General features: G+C 44.1%; 1 protein-coding gene across 1 annotated transcript in view; it reads left to right on the forward strand.

Annotated features, from left to right (window-relative positions):
- The window catches only part of LOC307236290 (teneurin-3), a 122,448-nt gene that overhangs the window by 61,095 nt on the left and 39,829 nt on the right, over positions 1-21,524 (forward strand). Inside the window, exons 12-14 of the mRNA XM_080008657.1 lie at positions 609-870; positions 1,281-1,548; positions 3,917-4,060. Coding sequence (XP_079864783.1) covers positions 609-870; positions 1,281-1,548; positions 3,917-4,060 — 674 coding nt within the window. The remainder of the gene's footprint in view (positions 1-608; positions 871-1,280; positions 1,549-3,916; positions 4,061-21,524) is intronic.

Here is a 21,524-nt window from a genome sequence, read left to right on the forward strand (position 1 = left end):
CAGTGGGTAAACGGGGGCTGGACAGTCAGCCCCAGGGGTACAGGAAGGCAAAATCATAGATCTTATCTAAAAAACATTTCACAGTCATTATTAGAAAAGAGAGAGCGGGGGGAGGGGCAGGGTTCGCCCGTTTATTGATCGTGTTTAACAGAGCTCGAGGATTTTTCTTGTTGCAATTGGAAAAATAGGCATAGCTCACCTCTTTCATTTTCTGATTAAAAGATGAAAGTAGTTCCTTCATCTGGATAAAGTGAACTGTCAGCTCATGGATTTTTCACCTACACTCAAAAATAATACACTTATGGTCAGACACAAACAAGGCGTCGATATACGGTCCCTCATTTTGACTGTTTTCAGTCGAATTTCATCCATGAAAAATTCAACTAGAGCGGCATTCTCCTTCTCTTTTCACCGGTGGGCGTACCCACGGTGCACTACGGGGGGAAAGGATTGGAAAGATATTGATCGGCGTTAAAGGTGTTTCTACCTCATTAAACTGCACCTAGATTGTCTTCAGAGCGGCTGGACCTTCAAACCCTCTCTCTCGTATCTTCTATGAACAGCATTTCCACCTTTCTCTTCACCAATTTTCCGCTCTGTTCTATCAGGTTCGACCTTCTGGCGAACGGTGGAGCCTCCCTGACGCTGAGCTACGGGCGCGCCCCCTTCCCCACGGTGCAGCACACCGTCTGGGTGCCTTGGAACGTCTTCCACGTCATGGACACCGTGGTGATGAAGCGCGAGGAGAACGACATCCCCAGCTGCTACCTGACCGGCCTGCTCAGGCCCCGTCCCTTCCTCATGGCCACGCCCCTCTCCACCCTGTACAAGACGTCCCCGGAGGACAGCCCCATCATCCCCGAGACGCAGGTAGGACGGGCCGTCGCCGAGGACATTACTCCCCTACACCCTGTTGTAATTGCAGCGGTGCATTCTGGGATATCCGGGTCAATCGAGTCACCAATCGATACAGCCTTTATATTTTGGACATTTGATAAAAGTCAACTACAGTTATGTGTTCGTAGTACCCATGGTGTTCTACAAATGGATGAGATTTTAATCAACGTTAAAGAGGTTTTATTATCATTAGGCCACATTAAACTCTCTATTTTTGATATTTTCAGACAAAATGCGTTCAGAAAAACACATCAATCACTATTTTGACCAATGTTGAATGTGATTTGCCTAAATAAACAGATCCTGGTATTTTAGGCATTCTTGACTTCAGAATTTATGACTTGAGTTCACAAGAACATTCTCCGCTTGTTTAAATCCTGCAGGTCCTCCATGAGCAAGTTGCGATCCCGGGCAGCGACCTGGACCTGGTCTACCTGAGCTCAAGGACGGTCGGCTACAAGCCGATCCTCAAGGTTCTGCTCACCCAGGACCGGCTCCCCTTCGGCCTGATGAAGGTCCACCTGATGGTGGCCGTCATGGGCCGGCAGATCCAGAAGTCCTTCCCCGCCTTCCCGGACCTGTCCTACACCTTCATCTGGGACAAGACGGACGCCTACAACCAGAAGGTGTTCGGCCTGGCGGAGGCTGTGGGTAGGTGGAAGCTCGGAGGAAGGAAGAGGAGGTTGATGAAGAGGAGAGCAGGTTTTTTGGAGGAGTTATGTGAAGAGTTTGTTGAAGAGCAGGGTTTTGGCAGGAGTTTGATGTAGAGGAGAGCAGGCTCTGGGAGGAGTTTGATGAAGTAGCAGGGCTGGTTTTGAGGTGAATTTGATGAGGAGCTTTTGGGTTTTTGACAGGAGTTTGATGAAGAGAACAGGTTCCTGGAGGAGTAAGGGCAGAACAGGTTTTGAGCTTTACAGAGGAGTTTGATGGAGATGTTGGGATTTTCTCCAGTCATGGCAGTCGGATCCGGTTTGCGTCGTCCTCAGGCGCTGACCCGTTACACTCCGAAGATTGATTTTATCGTTATTGTTTTTTGGGGGATTTGTGTAGTGGAAACATCTGTCTGTTTGTTGCTCCGCGTGATAAAGAAATCCCGGGATCCCAGAAGGGGTGATGGAGCGCCGCTCCTTCGGCTGACCGCTCTGTTTTCTATTTCTAATATTCCAGCATCCGCTTCAGATATTTCCTAAGAGAGAAAAAAAAACCTCTTTTATAAAATCAATAATTACAATTACTATTAGACTGCGAGTTACTGACACGCAAGACAACCTCGAGTAAGGTAAATGGACGAGGGCTGATAATTGAACGTGGTGGACTAATAAAAAAAAAATCATGATCTTGACATTGACAGAAGTACATCTGTGTCTATGTTTATCGGGCCCTGCGTCGCTTCTCGGTTGCCTGGCAACTGAAAGCTTGAACTATGGGAAAATAAGACAACAAATAGGGGCTCAAAACACCATCAATGCTGTTAGTGTCTTTGTGTGTGTGTGTGTGTGTGTGTGTGTGTGTGTGTGTGTGTGTGTGTGTGTGTGTGTGTGTGTGTGTGTGTGTGTGTGTGTGTGTGTGTGTGTGTGTGTGTGTGTGTGTGTGTTTTTTTCCCACAGAACATGTTCTGTCAGGCTCAGTACACATGAAGGTAGTGTTTGTCAATCTGGGTCCGGGGACCCTCTGTGGTCCTTGATGCAGCTTCAGAATGTCCCCGGCAGAATTATATGAATTTAAACTTCACTTGAAACCGTCCAAATTTAGTAAACAAACGAGAGATTATTTTCATACGCGGTTGGCCACTTTGGTCACCACTTTACATGTTATTATTGATACTTAAAGGTGCAGTGTGCAGAATTTAGTGGCATCTAGTGGTGAGGTTGCAGATCCCAACCAGATGAATAGCCCTCCCCATGAGGGGTGCAACATGGCGGCCTCCATGGAAGACACGGTGGCCACGAAAATGTAAAAGAAGTCCCTCTCTCGAGCCAGTGTTTGTCGCTTCTGGGCTACTGTAGAAACATGGCGGTGCAACATTGCGGCCTCCTAGGAAGCGTCCCAGCTTCCTGTGTTGATAAAAACCTCTCATTCTAAGGCAACGAAAACAAGGATTCTCATTTTCATGGGATTATACACAAATTAAAACATAGTTATGAATATTATATTCCATTTCAGCCAAGTCTGTTCCGTTAATTTTACACACTGTACCTTTAAGTCAATGTTACTTAAGTATGAACTTAATACTTAACTTGCTATCACGTTGTCTTTGGAATTTGGATGCATTTCACTTTGGTAACTGCCTTTCTTCACATTTGACCTTAAAGGCACCAAACCATTTTGAAACTCATACGTACACCGGCTTTCATTGTGATGTAATGTAGCCCTGGCAAAGTGCCTCAGATGATACTTTTATTCATCTCGTAAAATACGACATTGGACAAGTTGATATGAAGTTATAAGTCAGTTCGAAGTCAGATGGTACTGAGTTGAGTATCAACCTGAGATTGTACAGATGAAGTGTCACCGACGTTTCGCTCCCACCATTAGGTAGAATTTGTACAATGAAGACAATTATACAACTAAGTACTAAACCACTTCAAAATATATACTGAAAAGAATCTGATTTAATGGGTTTAGTAGCTGTGATACTGCTTAGTTTAGCACCTTTTACTTTACATCAAGACAAACAACCCACATTATGCACTTAAAGCCTGTTCTCACAATGAAACCATATTATTCTTCCAAGAGTCATCTTTTTACTCCCTAAATAATTCAGTTCTCAATGGTCTGTACTTTAATTGAATGCATAAATGCAGAAATTGCAGAGAGAGCAAGAATCACAGTTTGGGAAACGCAGCGAGGAATGCAAATGAAGGAATGTCAGGGTGGAGGAACCCAAGTGAATGGAGGAGTGGTTTTATCACTGAGAAACAAGACTCGTTGACTCTCGGCCTCGTTACGTTCCATCCCTCCATCGCTGACCGAAGGCCCACTCCCTCTCCTCCCTCTCCTCCCTCTCCTCCCTCTCCAGTGTCGGTGGGGTACGAGTACGAGTCCTGCCTGGACTTGGTGCTGTGGGAGAAGAGGACGGCCGTGCTGCAGGGCTACGAGCTGGACGCCTCCAACATGGGCGGCTGGACGCTGGACAAGCACCACGTCCTGGATGTCCAGAACGGTAGGAGACCCACGTGCGTGGGTTGGTCTGCTCGCTCAGAGGTCATTCAAGTCAATGGGGGAGCTCCCCATGGAGCCAACACGTCTGTTGATAGCAGAGTGACAGATCTGTTGAGACGTTTCAAACCGTGTTGACGATGGGCCACTGATCTCCCTCGAAAAAGGCTAAAAAGACTCAAATTCCCAATTGTAATTAAGTGCATTGATGAGGGCAGATTGTGAGCGGTCATGGCGTGCAAAATGTCCATGAGAAATTTGATTTTTGTCCAATCTTTGTTGAAATGTTCACGGATAAATGCCTCATCCTTTAAGACCTCCTGGGTGAACTTGTTTGTCTTTGATTTGGTGTCATGATATTTGGTACAGTTGAAGGCACGGAGTGGGAGAAAAGATTGTGTTTGGGTTGGGTTTTGGTTTGGCCATAATTTTTGCTTGATTTCTGTTGCAATGGAAATATGAAATAGAGCCAGAACCGTGCATTTGCACTGAATCATTTCGACCATCTTAGGTGGAAATGTAAAAGAAATACGTTTCTGCAGTTTGACACGTTTAGACCTGTTAGTCACTGGATAAGCACTCTAGGACGCCATCTGTCAAATCACAGGGGTGAAGGTTTCACCACTTTTTTGGTAAAACATCCCACCTTGCCAGTTAAAAGCTGAGGAGCAGCCTTGGGGGGATTATGGACAGGTGGTCTGTGCCCTGAATCGCTGCGATAAATACCTGAATCAAAATGAAATATAATTTGTCATTCCGTCGGCAGATAATAGCGCAGGGTTCTGAAGGGCCGATCCTTCAGCGTAATGACGGAATTAATCAGCAGGACGTCGTGACGCCGCAGGGCTTGCGCCATTCCTCCAAACTCAGCTGTTTTAGGGACTTGACGGACCTCTTTCTCCGCTCAGAAAAGGACCTCTGAGGCCGCCGGAGCCGCACGATGCTTAACCCTCTCACATTTAATTCAATTAAGTGAGGGGATGTGTCGCTCGGCGTCGGCCCGGTAAACGCTGAGCTCGGTGCATCCGCAGGACCTCATCACCGCGGTTACGCGAGACAATTTGTCAACAGCTTAAAAGGGTGAGAGGGTTCATAGTGCCTGATCTGTAAATGGGGAAAAAATAGAAGATAGAATTAAAATGAGGTGAGGTGCTAGAAAATGAGGTAAGATGGGAGGAAAGATAGGAGGAGGCAAGGAAGAAGGCAAGAGATGAGAATGAGATATGGTACAATATGATTCGATGAGATCAAAAAGGATCAGACAAGAGATAAGCAAAAAAAGAACCACTGGTTGCCGTGGTCCATCACTGGTTGCCGTGGTCCTTCACCGGTTGCCGTGGTCCATCACTGGTTGCCGTGGTCCTTCACTGGTTGCGTGGTCCATCACTGGTTGCCGTGGTCCTTCACTGGTTGCGTGGTCCATCACTGGTTGCCGTGGTCCTTCACTGGTTGCCGTGGTCCATCACTGGTTGCCGTGGTCCTTCACTGGTTGTGTGGTCCATCACTGGTTGCCGTGGTCCTTCACTGGTTGTGTGGTCCATCACTGGTTGCCGTGGCCCTTCACTGGTTGTGGTAGTCCATCTTTTTATCTCCTGCCATCTCTTCTCTTTAATAATCAGGAGTTTGTTCTGCAATTCCGAATGCATTTATTTTTTGTAGCAATTTTCTAATTCTCTATTTCTCTCAGTTGGAATTGTACCACATCCCTGGAATAAATGTCTTTGTTTACTCTTAATCAATATTAAACCATGAATTGATCTTCATTGTCAGCATCACTGATTTTGGCTTTTCGCCTCATTCCTGAGATGGTTCGGATGCAGATTCTGAATCTAAGATATCTCCTCTCATCTCCTTCCACCAATCACACTGCACCTGTGATTCTCTGCTCCTCCGGTCCCGATGCAATGGGGAGGCGGTCCCGTTGGTTCATTATGTAATTAGCTGCTGTGTAATTCAGGGTAATTCAGACGCTGATTTAGAGCAGATTGCAGGTAATCTAACTGCGTCGGTGAGTGTCACCGCACGGCGCTGAGTGGATGCTCTGTTTGAGAAGCTTTGGATGCTGCGCAATCACTGACCAAAATGTGAAATTCAAGGTAGGTAGGCAGTCAGGGAGATGCGTAGATGAATTGATAGGTAGGTAGCTAGATATATACTTGATGTGGTTAACTGATAAGTCGGTAGGTAGGGAGGGAGGTAGGTAGGTATTTGCAGGTAGGTAGATATGCAAGTGGTTGATTAATTGAGAGGTAGTGTCAGGGAGGTAGAAAGGTAGGAACTTAAATAGGTAGATAAGTAGGTAGGTAAAATACAAAGTAGTGGTAAAAAGTTGAAATAGTTGATAAAAATGAAAAATAAAGAAAGTCATACTTTTATTTTAGCATAATACAGTTTGACAACGTTTAAAAATGTTTTTTATGGATGACATCACAGCAAGTGTCATGATACTGCTGAAACTGCGGCAAATTCTCCATATTTAAGATAAGGAAAAAAATAATAAGTTAAAGACGTTAAACAGGTCAGAGTGACCAATGAAGTTAAAAATAAAATATGCAAACATTTAACAGAATATTGGAAAGTAAAAGGGAAAATATGAGAAATATACTGAAGTTTATAAATGTATTATAATATAGAAAATGATAATCCAATCGATGCAAATTCACCGTGGAAGTCCAGATGGCCGTGTGGTTATTCTGATGATAATCCCTCTTCGTCTGACGCAATCACCTGTGTTCACATGTTACGCTTTAAAAATCCCTTAATTATTGAAAAAAAAAATTGTAATTACTTTAACATTGAAAGTCCAATCACGGTGGCTGCCATGGCCTTCTCAGCGCAGACGAGGTGTATAGAGTTCTGTGTAATTACAAAACTGCGGTTTCTGTCGGACGACGCCCGGCTCCTTTTCAGATTTTGTCAGGGTCGTTTCTCCAAAACAGAAATATCCATCAGCGCTGACACTAATTATCCAGGGTGTTCAACTGGCTTTGTTTGACCATTCAATCGCAGGATGAGGAAAAGCAGACGAGCAGGTGAGTATTAATCAACTCCCCTGTCTCGTTTTTTAAAATGTTTCTATAATAATCATGAAAAAAGCGGAGATGACGAGCAGGCTGCTGGAGTGACAAGTCGTTCGTTCCGCGCGGCGGCCGCCTCCTTCTCAATTTAAACTCGGAGCGGAACTGGGTCGCGGTCCTTCCCAAAAAAAGAGAAGGATCATTATAGAAATCATCATTATACGCAGATGGTGTAGAAAGACGAGGCGATTGAATCAGGCTTTTTATCAATTTCATCTGAACTTCAATCAATATCCCGAGGAAAGCTTTTGATATTATTTGATTTGATTGTTTCATTTGTCGACATTAAATTAAATAGGATTCATCCCTGTCCGGAACGACAGATTGTATTTCAGGACAGCTCTCTGGGTCAGGAGATATCGGTGCCGGATAGATAAGTAGGTGGTTGGATGGAAATACAATTAAAAAAATAAATAAATAAATAAATTATAATTATAATAACAAATAACGAAAGTCATACTTTTCTTTTAGCATTCATAAGGTTTCAACATGTTTCAGATTGAACATGACCATCTGAAACATTTTGAAACTTTAATGTGCGACTGAAACTCTTGCAAATTCTCAACAGTTCAGAAAAACAGCAAAAAAAAAACCCCAAAACATCTAAATAAGTTAAAGCAGGAAACACTTTTGGGAAACGCACTGAGCTCCCACGGACAGAAGTCTGGAGAAACACGACTCCTCAGCTGTTCTTGAAGCTTTTCTTGAGATTTCGTGAGGCCTGCTGATCTATTTGGGGGGGTTGAGGGCGTTTTAAGGCGGAGTCAGAAGGAGGCCCCCAGGCCTTCAAGCACGAAACTGTTTGTTCCTCCTCCCAGAGGAAAAGAACCACGTGCTGCCACAACGACTTTCAGCAACAGGAGTCCATGTTTGTTTCAGGCTGGATCGCACACAACAATGTTTTGGGAGTGAGTCAGAAGGACATTAGAACCTGTCTGTGGCTCCTTCAAATGAACATTAGAACCTGTCTGTGGCTCCTTCAGAAGAACATTAGAACATGTCTGTGGCTCCTTCAGAAGAATATTAGAACATGTCTGTGGCTCCTTCAAATGAACATTAGAACCTGTCTGTGGCTCCTTCAGAAGAACATTAGAACATGTCTGTGGCTCCTTCAGAAGAACATTAGAACATGTCTGTGGCTACTTCAAATGAACATTAGAACCTGTCTGCGGCTCCTTCAGAAGAACATCACAACATGTGTGTGGCTCCTTCTAAAGAACATTAGAATCTGCCTGTGGCTCCTTTAGAGGGACTTTAGAACCCGTCTGTGGCGCCTTCAGAAGAACATCACATGTCTGTGGCTCTTTCAAAAGAATATTAGAATCTGTCTGTGGCTCCTTAGGGAGAACATTAGAACATGTCTGTGGCTCCTTCAGAAGAACATTAGAGGAGGAACATTATGAGGAGCAGCGACATGTAAGGACATATTTTTTTAGAGCTCTGCATGGGGAGAACTTTATATCAAAATCGATTTATAATACAACCCCTCCCCTTGACACAAACATTCTTCCATACGTCATATCTAAGTTGTTAGTATCACAGTTATACACTTTGTTGTCAGTTTTGCGAGCTGTTTGAGGAGTTGGAAATGCCAAGACCTACAAAACAAATACAAGGCCAAGAGCCCTCGGATTTGCTTGAGGATGACACCGCGGGAGCAAGCTCCCGACTTGGCTCCACTAATGGCAGCCATCAAAAGTTCTGAGCGGTGTCTCCGCTGTCCTAGGCAAGGAAATGTCTTCGGTTCGTTCAGACATATCCAAGTCCGTGGATGTGGATCGCAGACGAAGCACAGCGCCTACTGCTAAGGTCACCAACCTAAAGGAAGTCGCTTATCACGACTCGGACTGCGTAAAAAAAAAAAAAAACAAGCGACAACTCTCACCTTCCAAGTTTGTCAGCTGGTCGCCACAACCGATGATTTAGAATCCAGGCAGCGTTGAGGATCATCGGCGCTCAGGAGGGCTTCGTTGATATACGGCCAGAGCGGGCTGTTGCTACACTACTGCAAGACGCCTTGGGTCTTGACTACACTCCCCAGCTCGACCAAGTGCACAGACGTTGCAACCCAAACCGAGAGATGGTGACTCTTCTCGACCTATCGTGGTCAAATTTCACTATTTCCAGGAGAAGATTGACGTCCTGCGGAAGGCCTCACCAGCAGGGTCCATCTATCACAGCGGCAGATTTACCCGGAGTACTCAGCTGCAGTGTGGACCGGCACCAAGTTCGGCATCTTTCATCCGGCTACATCCAAATTATCTTAAAGATCTTTGGAGGATCCATCTGAGGCCAAGGACTATGTTATGAACAATCTGCAAACACGAGAAGCGGGGTGAGTACGGACCACGGTAATTAGCCCATGACACAGTTGAATGTGTGTTGAGCCGAGCTGAAGAGTGTTGTCACTGTAACAGGTGTAAAACTGATCTGTGAAATGGTACAGTTTGGACACATGATACCTGACCTGGTCGTGGAAAGCAGCCACATGGCTTTCGGCTCGGTGTCATATTAAAATTCTAATCTACGTGCCATGAAACGGGATTTAATGTTGTTTTTCTATGACTGCATTGTGTCATACCATTTCCTTCATTGATAGTTTAAATACGCCGGCAATGATTGTGGACAGGACATGATAGGTGCTGGTCGCTTACTTATTAATATTATTATTTCTTTCTTTCATCTTCTTTTTTCTCTCACTTCCATATGCGTTGTTTGGCTGGAGTATAGGATATTATAAAGGGGATCCCCACATTAAATCATGTAGAGGTCGTTTAAGACTTGGCAGAGCAGCGTGTTAGTAGAATGCTCAGACATTAGGATTGCAGCCTTCGTTTTGGGTGGATGCCTGCACGGGGTCCCAGGGTTCGTCTTTTGCTTTTTGGGTTTTCTTTTTATTCCTGTGTTTGATTTTCTATGCTTGGCAGCTCTATTTCCGTGGTACAATACGCTACTCTTGACATACGTGACATGCAAATATCCCCACCGTATGAATCTGGAATAACATGACCGTGCCTCCGATAACACCTAATGCTGCAGGTTCTACGACTTTCATCAGTCGGAATGTCAGAGGGATGAATAATTTGTGTCAGCGCAACACAATATTTGTTCACTTGAAATCACTTAATCCAGATATCATGTATTTTCAAGAGACACATTTAAATATCAACGCCGGTCAAGTGAGACTCAGACATAAATTGATTTTTCAATATTTATAAATAAAAGCGTCTGCAAAATGTAATGTAATGTAATAATGTAATGAATAATTGCAAGTCGCTCTGGATAAAAGCGTCTGCTAAATGTAATGTAATGTTCCAGGCCCCTGATGTGAACTCAGACGTGAATGGTCGATATGGTATTGTTGTAGGTAAACTGTTCAGTACGCCTGTTGTTCTAGATAATGAATATATACAGTGGGGCAAAAAAGTATTTAGTCAGCCACCAATTGTGCAAGTTCTCCCACTTAAAAAGATGAGAGAGGCCTGTTATTTTCATCATAGGTTCACTTCAACTATGAGAGACAAAATGAGAAAAAAAAATCCAGATAATCACATTGTCTGATTTTTAAAATAATTTATTTGCAAATTATGGTGGAAAATAAGTATTTTGTCAATAACAAAAGTTCATCTCAATACTTTGTTATTTACCCTTTGTTTGCAATGACAGAGGTCAAACGTTTTCTGTAAGTCTTCACAAGGTTTTCACACACTGTTGCTGGTATTTTGGCCCATTCCTCCATGCAGATCTCCTCTAGAGCAGTGATGTTTTGGGGCTGTCACTGGGCAACACGGACTTTCAACTCCATCCAAAGATTTTCTATGGGGTTGAGATCTGGAGACTGGCTAGGCCACTCTAGGACCTTGAAATGCTTCTTACGAAGCCACTCCTTCATTGCCCGGGCGGTGTGTTTGGGATCATTTTCATGCTGAAAGACCCAGCCATGTTTCATCATCTGATGGAAGGAGGTTTTCACTCAAAATCTCACAATACATGGCCCCATTCATTCTTTCCTTTACACGGATCGGTCGTCCTGGTCCCTTTGCAGAAAAACAGCCCCAAAGCATGATGTTTCCACCCCCATGCTTCACAGTAGGTATGGTGTTCTTTGGCTGCAACTCAGCTTTCTTTCTCCTCCAAACACGACAAGTTGAGTTTTTACCAAAAAGTTCTATTTTGGTTTCATCTGACCATATGACTTTCTCCCAATCCTCTTCTGGATCATCCAAATGCTCTCTAGCAAACTTCAGACGGGCCTGGACATGTACTGGCTTAAGCAGGGGGACACGTCCGGCACTGCAGGATTTGAGTCCCTGGCGGCGTAGTGTGTTACTGATGGTAGCCTTTGTTACTTTGGTCCCAGCTCTCTGCAGGTCATTCACTAGGTCCCCCGTGTGGTTCTGGGATGTTTGCTCACCGTTCTTGTGATCATTTTGACCCCACGGAGTGAGATCTTGCGTGGAGCCCCAGATCGAGGGAGATTATCAGTGGTCTTGTATGTCTTCCATTTTCTAATAATTGCTCCCACAGTTGATTTCTTCACAACAAGCTGCTTACCTATTGCAGATTCAGTCTTCCCAGCCTGGTGCAGGTCTACAGTTTTGTTTCTGGTGTCCTTTGACAGCTCTTTGGTCTTGGCCATAGTGGAGTTTGAAGTGTGACTGTTTGAGGTTGTGGACAGGTGTCTTTTATACTGATAACGAGTTAAAACAGGTGCCATTAATACAGGTAACGAGTGGAGGACAGAGGAGCCTCTTAAAGAAAAAGTTACAGGTCTGTGAAAACCAGAAATCTTGCTTGTTTGTAGGTGACCAAATACTTATTTTACCGAGGAATTTACCAATTAATTCATTAAAAATCCTACAATTTGATTTCCTGGATTCTTTCCCCCCATTCTGTCTCTCATAGTCGAAGTGTACCTATGATGAAAATTACAGGCCTCTCTCAACTTTTTAAGTGGGAGAACTTGCACAATTGGTGGCTGACTAAATACTTTTTTGCCCCACTGTGTATATATATATATATATATATATATATGGTCCTAATTGGGATGATCCACACTTCTTTTCCAAATTCATTTCCAGTCTCAATCTCAATTCACATCAGCAAATCAGCACTGGGATGTGATTTTAATTGTTCTCCATGCACACCTGGAAAGACGGAGACAGAGGACAAACAGCTCCCTGTGTAACTCTGCTGCAGTAATCAACTCCTTTCTGGAATCCTATAACTTGGAGATCCTTGGAGCAGAAAGAATCCCGCAACTCAGGGATGGTAGCTCAGGAGGTACAGCTGGTGGTCTAGTAATCTAAAGGTTGGTTGGGCTGGTTGGATCCCAGGCTCCTCCTGCTAGCATGCTGTAGTGTCCTTGAGCAAGACACTTAACCCCTAATTGCTCCTGATGGCTGCGTCCATCGGTGTTTGAATAATTCTAAGTCGCTTTGGATAAAAGCGTCTGCTAAATGCAATGTAATGTAAAACTCAACAGTACTGCCAACAGGGGTGAAGGTACTGCCAACAGTACTCATTGCAGACGTTGATGGTCAGCATGCTGTCTCCCCGAGGCCGGAGCCATATTCAGACCCCTTCAGTCGCAGTTTGGTGATCTCTCTTCCTATCAAACTGAGAAGATGTGACGTAAATCGAGACAGGTCTTTTACCAACATGGTGTGAGAGCCGGCAAAACTATTAGCGCATCTGCTCTGGCAGTCGGCAAGTCAATACTGCATACCTGAGATTAGTGCGGCTCCTAATTGTACTTCATAAAACCCACAGTTCAGGCCCGGAGCGGTTAATCCGTCGAAGGGGGAAGATTCCCGGCGGGCCGAATGTTTGCTGGGTCAGTGACGAGGCAATCATTTAAATTGTATCATCACTATCCCTGCTCCATCGCCGGCCGCTGCTGTGATTTTTCACCCGGCTCCCAGTGCCTCACATTCTCTCTCACACACACACACACACACACACACACACACACACACACACACACACACACACACACACACACACACATACACATACATATACACACAGATGCGTGCACACACATACATACACACACACATGCATACACAGACACACACACACACACACACACACACACACACACACACACACATTGCTACTGCACGCCCCCGCAGCCCCCATTGGATAAAAAACAGCGTGGCCTGTCCACAGAAACACTGGATGCTGGCAGGGCATGAGAGCGGCACTCCACATCCTGAAAGACTGAAAACAACAGAAGAGTATTGCATTCATTTGGGGAAAATCTTTTTCAGCCAGTTTTCACGTGATAAACATTATAACAGCGTTCTAACGGACATTCATCCAGAACTCACAAGGGAGAGTGGCTCAGAGCGCTTCCCCAGAATGAGGTGCAGCTTCACGGACACCGGCAGCGCTGAGAGTCGGTCGCTGTGTCAATGTAGTATTAGGGACCGTCAACAAATGACATGACTCCATTTTCAAAGTTCAACAGCTTTTTTTTTTGTCATATGAAAGAGACCACTCAAACTAAATCTATGTGCTTCTGAGACCTAATCTACACAGCCTTTTAATTTCAAAGTAATAATAAAAAATATGTATTTACATTATAAAAATAACAAAGTTCAAAAGGGTTTTTTTTGTTAAGGGAACACTCGATGTGTATTGAGGTGTTTATAATTATAGGATCTGGTCTTTGGCCTTTTGCCTTTTTATTTGATGCAACATATAGTTTATGTCCTAGTATTATTATTACCTAGTTTGAGCGTTATTGAACGTGGAAATTGCAATAGAAAAGTGATTTTTTTTTTTTTTTTTAAGATTTATGAGAGAATAGTGTCAAAACCCATGCACACTGAAAAATATTGTAGCTACCCCCCACCCGACCAAAGTGGGCTGGTAAGCAACATGAACCCCCCCCGGGCTGAAAATGAGTCCCCATCCGCCCTACCACTGACCAATTGAAACAGTTTTATTCTAATCTGTATTGCTCTGATTATGCTGCAGATTTATCCTAGATACAATTATTTCTCCACAACCAGGACATTCCCTGCCTCGATCCTGATTTCCAGGCTTCCCTTAATTGCCCGTTATCAACCACTGAGATTACACACGCAATCAAGGCTTTGCAGAGCGGCAAAGCCCCGCGGCAGGAGGGGTTTCCCATAGAGTTCTATAAAGTGTTTTCTGACAAACTCTAAAACGAATGTAGGACGAGGCCTTTTGCGACCAGAGGTCGTCCTAAACCCTCCCAAGCCACCATCTCTGTGCTGTTGAACAGAATAAAAATCCATTGGTCTGTGGTTCATATCCACCAATTAGTCTCCTGTGACGATGGGATTCTCACTGAAGCTCTCTTGCGCCGTCTGGAAGACGTGATTCCCTCCATTAACCAAGAGCAATCGGGTGTCATTCCAGGGCGACATTGTTTCTCCAACATGCGTGGACTGCTCAGTGACATGTTCTCAACCCCAGAACCTGAAGGAACGATCTTTCGATGCTGAAGAGGCGTTTTGAAAGGGTTGAGTGGGGCCGCTTGTTTGTGTTCTGGATAGGGCGGGGTCTGCGTCTCACACCTGAGTCAAAATTGCTTTTACTCGTCCCCTTTGGCCTCAGTACGTACGAATGGGGGGGGGGGGGGGGGGGGGTAACCTCCCACTATCTCAGCCTGTACAAAGGGACCCGCGGGATTGTTTTTTATCCCCATCTCTATGTGATAGTTATACAACCTTTGGCTACTGCACTTATATCTGATGAGGGGCTCCAGGGTGTAGTCAGTGGAGAAATGACTCTCAAACTCTCCCTTCACGCAGATGATATTCTTCTTTGTGTCATGGACCAACACATTTCCATTCCCTCACCTCTTGGATATATTGTATAACTTTGGCAAACTTTCAGGGTACAAACTAAATCTCACAAAGAGCCTACTTTTCCCCATCAACGACCTGGCAGAGAAGGCAGAGCTTTTGCCGTTTCCTTTCCAGATCGAGCAGGAGTGCGTCACCCACCTGGGAATACGTATCGCGCGCACATTCAAAGCACTTTTTAAAGTTTCAAAGCACGAGATCACTGGATGTGATTTGGTACGACGGTCAGATCTTCCCATCTCACTCGCAGGTTGTGTTAACTCAATTAAAACGTAGGTGCTTACCAAATTGCTTTCTGTTTTTCAGGTGACTCCTTTTTGGGCCAAATTTTTTTTAAGCAATTAGATGGTAATATTCTGTCCTTCATATGGAATAAAGCGAACCCCTGAATGAGGAAAACATTTCCGGGAAGACCCAAAAATGGAAGGTGGGCCGAGCCCACCCAACATTTTGTGTTATTACTGGTCGGGTAATGTAATGTAATGTAATATAATGTAATGTATCTCTAAGCTCGCGTATTGGATCACCACCTTCTCGACGGTGACCGCCCTGTGGTCGTTGATGGAATTACATTCTGGTCTTCCTATTTCCCCAATTTCCAGTGTCTCTCCGCTCCCTCTCAGTCTCAATCCCAACTTTCGGATAAACACACACTACGAGTCTGTTGTTCAAAACTCCATTAGACTTTGGTCCCAGTTCAGAAACCGTTTTGCTCTCAAACCAACAAGTCGGGTTCTCCCCTCCGACCTCGAACCACCTTTTTCCAGCTTCACAAGTGGAAAGGGCCTTCAGGGCTCGGCCGACTTGGGCTGGTTCCTCTGAAAGGCCTCTTCATGAACGAGGGTTTTATGTCGTTCCATTTTTTATGCCAAGATCATAACGTTCCCAGATCCCCTTTTTTTAGATACCTCCAAGCTCCATAGCTTCGCCTCGAAACATTTCCCTTCATATCCCGATTCCCCCCCAAAAAAAACCTCTCGACTGCACATTCCACTCTCAACCTGAATCGTTACGAGACAGAGTTTCACTTCTAAAACATACGGCACAGGAATTTTCAAATTCCTGGTTTGGTTTGGGATGTTGGCATCTCACGGACACACACACGCTCATACAGTTTAGGGTTGTGCAGCGCTCGCACTACTCCCATGATAAGGTGGCCAAAATATAACCTCCTGTCGACCCCAAGGGCCCGAGGTGTCACCGTACACCGGTTTCTCTGGATCACATGTTTTTTGGGCGTGTCCGAGCCTGATTGATCTCTGGGCTTCCGTCTTGGAATCCTCATCATCCGCTTGTGCCTCACCACCTCGTTGCTGTTTTTGGGCTTGCTCACGCAGAGGGGGGCTTTTCTCCTTACCATGGTGTTGCAATTCGTCTGCCTCTCTCGTGGCCGTGGCCTTATCACCTCCTGAATGGGAAGACGAATAAATCTTCCCCCTCTTCCTTCCATCAGTGGGCTCATGAGGTAATGAACGGGTCACGCACTCAGGTCCCGCTGGAACTCTGACACAACATGGTCCTCATTCCTTGTTTTTAGCTGCCACCGTAACCTTTGATATCCACATTTTCTTTCCACAGTTTCTATTTTTATTTGAATGCACATACAATTCTGATTTTTTTTTTTTTTTATGTCCAGATATTTTCCTCTTTGATCATTTATTTCATTTATGCGTTTTTGGTTATTTTTTGTTTTCTTTTACTGTGTTCTCAGACTGATGGTGGTGGGCGGCCGGATGTCTGTCTCATTCATGTTTTCATATCATACAGGTGTTACTGTCATTCATGTCGACTGTATCATCAAAGATCTGAAAGTATAAATAATGGTTTTAAAAAAAAAAAAGATGATTTGAACATGTCTGTGGCTCCTTCACAACATTATCACCTGTCTGTGGCTCCTGCAGAAGAACATGTCTGCAGCCTGCAGACAGACATCCTCACAGTGGGGGGTGGTGTTTATCGTGTTTGTTGCTGGAATGCTGGTATTTGTCATCACCACATGAAGCATCACATGGATTTTTATCTCTGGCTCCTGTGAGATGCTAATGCTAATGCTGATGCTGATGCTCGCTGGATTACAGCGGCGCCGTCGTTATGCTTTGAAGTCACTGCGCCTGAACGTCGTCGTGGCAACACGTTCTTTTCCTCTGGGAGGAGGAACAAACGGTTTCCGTGCTTGAAGGCCTGGGGGCCTCCTTCTGACTCCGCCTTAAAAGGCCGTCAACCGCCCCAAATAGATCAGCAGGCCTCACGAAATCTTAAGAAAAGCTTCAAGAACAGATGAAGAGTCGTGTTTTTCCAGACTTCTGTCTGTGGGAGCTCAGTACGTTTCCCAAAAGTGTTTCCTGCACCAATCCCATTACTCCTGTTCAAATACAGCATGTCTTTAAAGGAATGGTTTGGATTATTTTTGAAGTTTGTCTCTGGTTTATAATCCTCCCTTTGTGTAGAATGTACAATAGGTAGGTTTTAGTCTTTTCTCCAAACGGGACGCTCCATCCCTCCAGGTTGGGGGACAAATCCACATTCCACCACACACTTCAGGAGAAGCTTACTTTGAACATTGGAGCCGGAAAGAAAGATACAAGAATAGTTGATAGTAACTGGGGACAAATCCAAAAGCAATGCAAAAAGTCATGATGGCAGTCTGAGGAGTTAGTAAAATGATGTTCGGTTTCATCGCAAAATTCAAATTACAAATTGTGTGGCGCTTTTCTTCCAGTGTGTTTCTACGCATTGAAAAGATTAGTGTCCACGAAGATGAGAAGACTGCAGCTCAACACAAGACTTGCAGTGCGTGTAATCAACGAGTAATTGATGCATTTTACTGTATTTAAAAGAGCACAACTATTTTGACAGAACTCGGTCGAAGAATCTGTTGGTTTCTGTAAAATAAACTCATGTGTATCTTGACACAATTCTTTTCCTCAAATAGGAGAGAAATGTGGGTTATCTCAGAACGAGTATTTTCTTCTGGTTGTCGCGTTCCACTAAAGGCAGTAATTTTCTCATCAAAACTGCAAAAGCAGTCATCGTCAGCGTCACCCAATTTGGCAGGTCACCCATTTGGATGTAACACGGGCAACAACAGTGCAGCACAGCAATGAAAATAGTCCCAGCGAACAAGGAATTTAGCAATAAAACTGAAGGTTAATGACAAAAAAAAAAAAACTGTGAATTTGCAAAGTCAAACTGCCGTGGTGTCATGGTAGCTCTGACGGGAAAGTGGAGTTTCTGCGCTGTATGCAGATTGTGGATTAGTCCCCCACTGTGTGTATTTGTCCCCCATTACTTTCATTGAACTCCTGAGGGAGGGATGGACCGTCCAGGATGAAGAAAAACCAAAACCAACCACCAACCAGTACTATCTGCACTAAAGGCAGATTCTGGATTTATCCCCCATTACTTGGAATTTTCTCCCAATGCTTGGATTTGTCCCACATTGCTTAGATTTGTCCCCCAATACTTCCATTGAATGGAGGGATGGAGGGTCAGGATTGTGGACAGCACTGAGTCCTCGCTACGTTCTACATGAAGGGGAGTATATAAAACAGGGATAAACTTCAATCAAAATCCAAACTATTCCTTTTAATCACTTTTCCAAAAGTGTTTCCTTCAGCGATCCTGTCACCCGCGTCCAGAGACGGGACCCGCCCCCGTATCAGTCTCCACCCTCACATGCATATGAAGGGACATGGCTGACACTCTTTCTCCAGCCAAGCGGAGTTACTCTTATTTCATCGCGAGTTTGGTCGTTTTTATGTTTGAAGTTTCATGACACGTCTCCGGGTTTCTTTGCTTCTTTTGGGTTGTTGTTTTTTTTGTTATGTTTTTTTTTGTGTTGGTTTTTTTTCCGGACGGCAGAGTTCCCCCGTCCCCACGTGAATCAGGCCTTTTTTTTTTTCTGGACTCCACCTCAAACATCCGAGGCCTGGATGGAGGTTTTACTCCTGCTCCCTCCCTCACACCCCCCCCCACACTGCCTGTCAGGCCAGATAAGGGGAGGTTGTCGTGTCCGCTCTCTTCTCGTCTTCTCTCCATTACAAGTGGATCGGTCGCTGCCGTGGAAGCTGCTTATCAGGGCGGAAGTAACGCGGCGCAAAGACTCACACGACTGCACTAACTTTTAAAATATTTATACCAGCAATACCACAAAGATGGTAAAATTAGTAATAATTGTAATAGTATAATTATAAGTTAGAATAATAAAATGTCATTTTGAAAACAATATGGAATAGTACTACTACTAATGATCATAGTCATTATAATATGTAATCATGTTTAATATTAATTAATAAAAATACAAATTCAAATTGATTATAATAATTACTACTAATGATAATAGCAATCATAATAATAAATCCTTACAGTATGTTATAATATTGAATCGTATTTAACAACAGTAACATATTATATTTGTTATAATATTATATTATATAATTTATAATGAATTTAATCGCCTCCTTTCACAGGAGATAAACTTTAACCTAAAAAAAAAATTTAAGATTATTTCATCTCAACCAACTGGACTCTGTCTCTCCCTTTCTCCCCCTTTCTCTCTCCCTCTCCTCTCTCTCCCTGTCTCTCTCTCTCCCTCCCTTTCTCTCCCTTTCTCTATCCATCCCTCCCTCTCTCTGTCCCTCTCACCCTCTCTCTCTCAGTCGCTCTATCGCCCTCGCTTTCTCCCCCTCTCTCTTTCTTTCTCTCCCTCTCTCCACCTCCCTCCCTCTCCCTCCTCTCTCGACCCCTCTCCCTCCCTCTCTGTCCCTCTTCCTCTCCCTCTCTCTCCCTCCCTCTATCTCTCCCTGTCTCTCTCTCCCTTCCCTTATCCCCCTTTCTCTCGTCCCCTTGCTCTCTCTCTTACTCCCCCCTCCTCGCTCTCTCCACCCCTCCCCCTCTCTCCCTCCCCCTCGCATCCCCCCCCCCCTCTCCTATGATTAAAAGCGGACCCCCAGGCCCCAGCCATGTGAACAGTATCTGTCTGTCTGCTCTCTGTAGGGTTAGCTCTCTAATGAACACCATGTGGTTGTGATGTCCTGCTTTGATATTTCTGCAGATTAACATTCGGGTTTTGACTCAAATGTTTTAATCAACGAGCTCATGTCCTTTCATTTCAACTCCATTGTTTAAGCGGAGGAGATGTGTTATCTCTCGCTCGATCAGAGTCATTCATCTCGCTGACGTTTCCTCTGTCATCGGCGACTATTTCAATCGCATTCTGTGTATTTGGCATTTTTTGGCACAAGTGCACTTTCATCCGCAAGGAATGTGTTGTGGTCAGGGCGGCTGACCCTTGTACAAACATGGACAACGAGCGTAACATCAAACGTCACAGTCTAAAGAACAATATTGAGAATGAGCTCGATTCACACTCATTTATTACTGTTTATAGCTGTTTATCACAGCTCCCCTTGTGCACTTTATTTTCTTAAAAGAAAATGATTTCAGTTTTCATGGTTATCCTCCTCTTTTTTAACGGTTTTTTTGTACGTGCTGAGAGTCAAATTGTGTGCGTGTGTTATTATACTTAAATAAAGCTGAAGATCGACGAACGGCTGTGGGAGCGGCTCTCCGGGGTATTATTATATTAATAAACATAGTCGAACATTTAGGTACAGGATTGATGAATATGTATACAGTGAATACTGTATTTCCTTAAATATAAACTGATAGTCAAATAAAAACCAGGCCTCTAATAAATGCAAGGGGCGTGGTCTACACCAACAAATAAAAGCCTGCTTCAAGTAAAGAGCGGAGGGAAAGCGATGGAGCTGCAGAGCTCCGTAGCTCCATCAGAGTGATCTTTTCTCCAAACAAAGCATGAAACAGTGTTTTATTCTACATTTATTTAATTTACTCCATTTCCTGCTGCTGCCTAGCAGATCACACAGCGCTTCTTGGGCAAATGCCACGCCCCGAGCGCTCTCCTTCTCCAGCACTCCGAGCTGGAAGTGCTGCGTTCAAGGGGAACTCGTAAAACTGTAGTTCCCCCCTCCGCTACCACCACAGGGGTGACTTTGAGGGTAGCTCCCAGCTCTCTCTTTTTTCACCAAACATGTGTTTGCTAGCACCCAGATGGACGTTTGATTTAAAATTCATACTAAAATATGATCAAATATACTTATTAATCAGAAGGAATTATATTAAATATGAAGCCCGCCTCTCATGTAAGCCTGCTTCCAATAAAGTCCTCGTACGCTCTGCAGTTGAGGTTAATAAAGGCCCCGGTCCCTATTTGAGGAAATACAGTATGAGTACATACATTCATCATCTGTAAATATTTCAATATTTATTGGTTGTTTTTTTTTCGTCATCTATCATAATTATTTTGCACTCTACCACTTTGGATAAGCTGCTTGACTGTTACACTCACTGTAAGTATGATTTATCATAAATCCGACCTTGGTTATATATTTTTATTTAATATTACTATTCTTCCTTGCCTTAAATTTTACATTTTTATAATTTTTCTCTTTACATTTTACTCAAATGACTTGTAGGTAAGTATAATGTGAGATAATATGGACATAGACATGAACTTATGAGT

The sequence above is a fragment of the Zeus faber genome (assembly GCF_960531495.2).
Source record: "Zeus faber genome assembly, chromosome: 10".
Classification (NCBI taxonomy): Eukaryota; Metazoa; Chordata; class Actinopteri; order Zeiformes; family Zeidae; genus Zeus; species Zeus faber.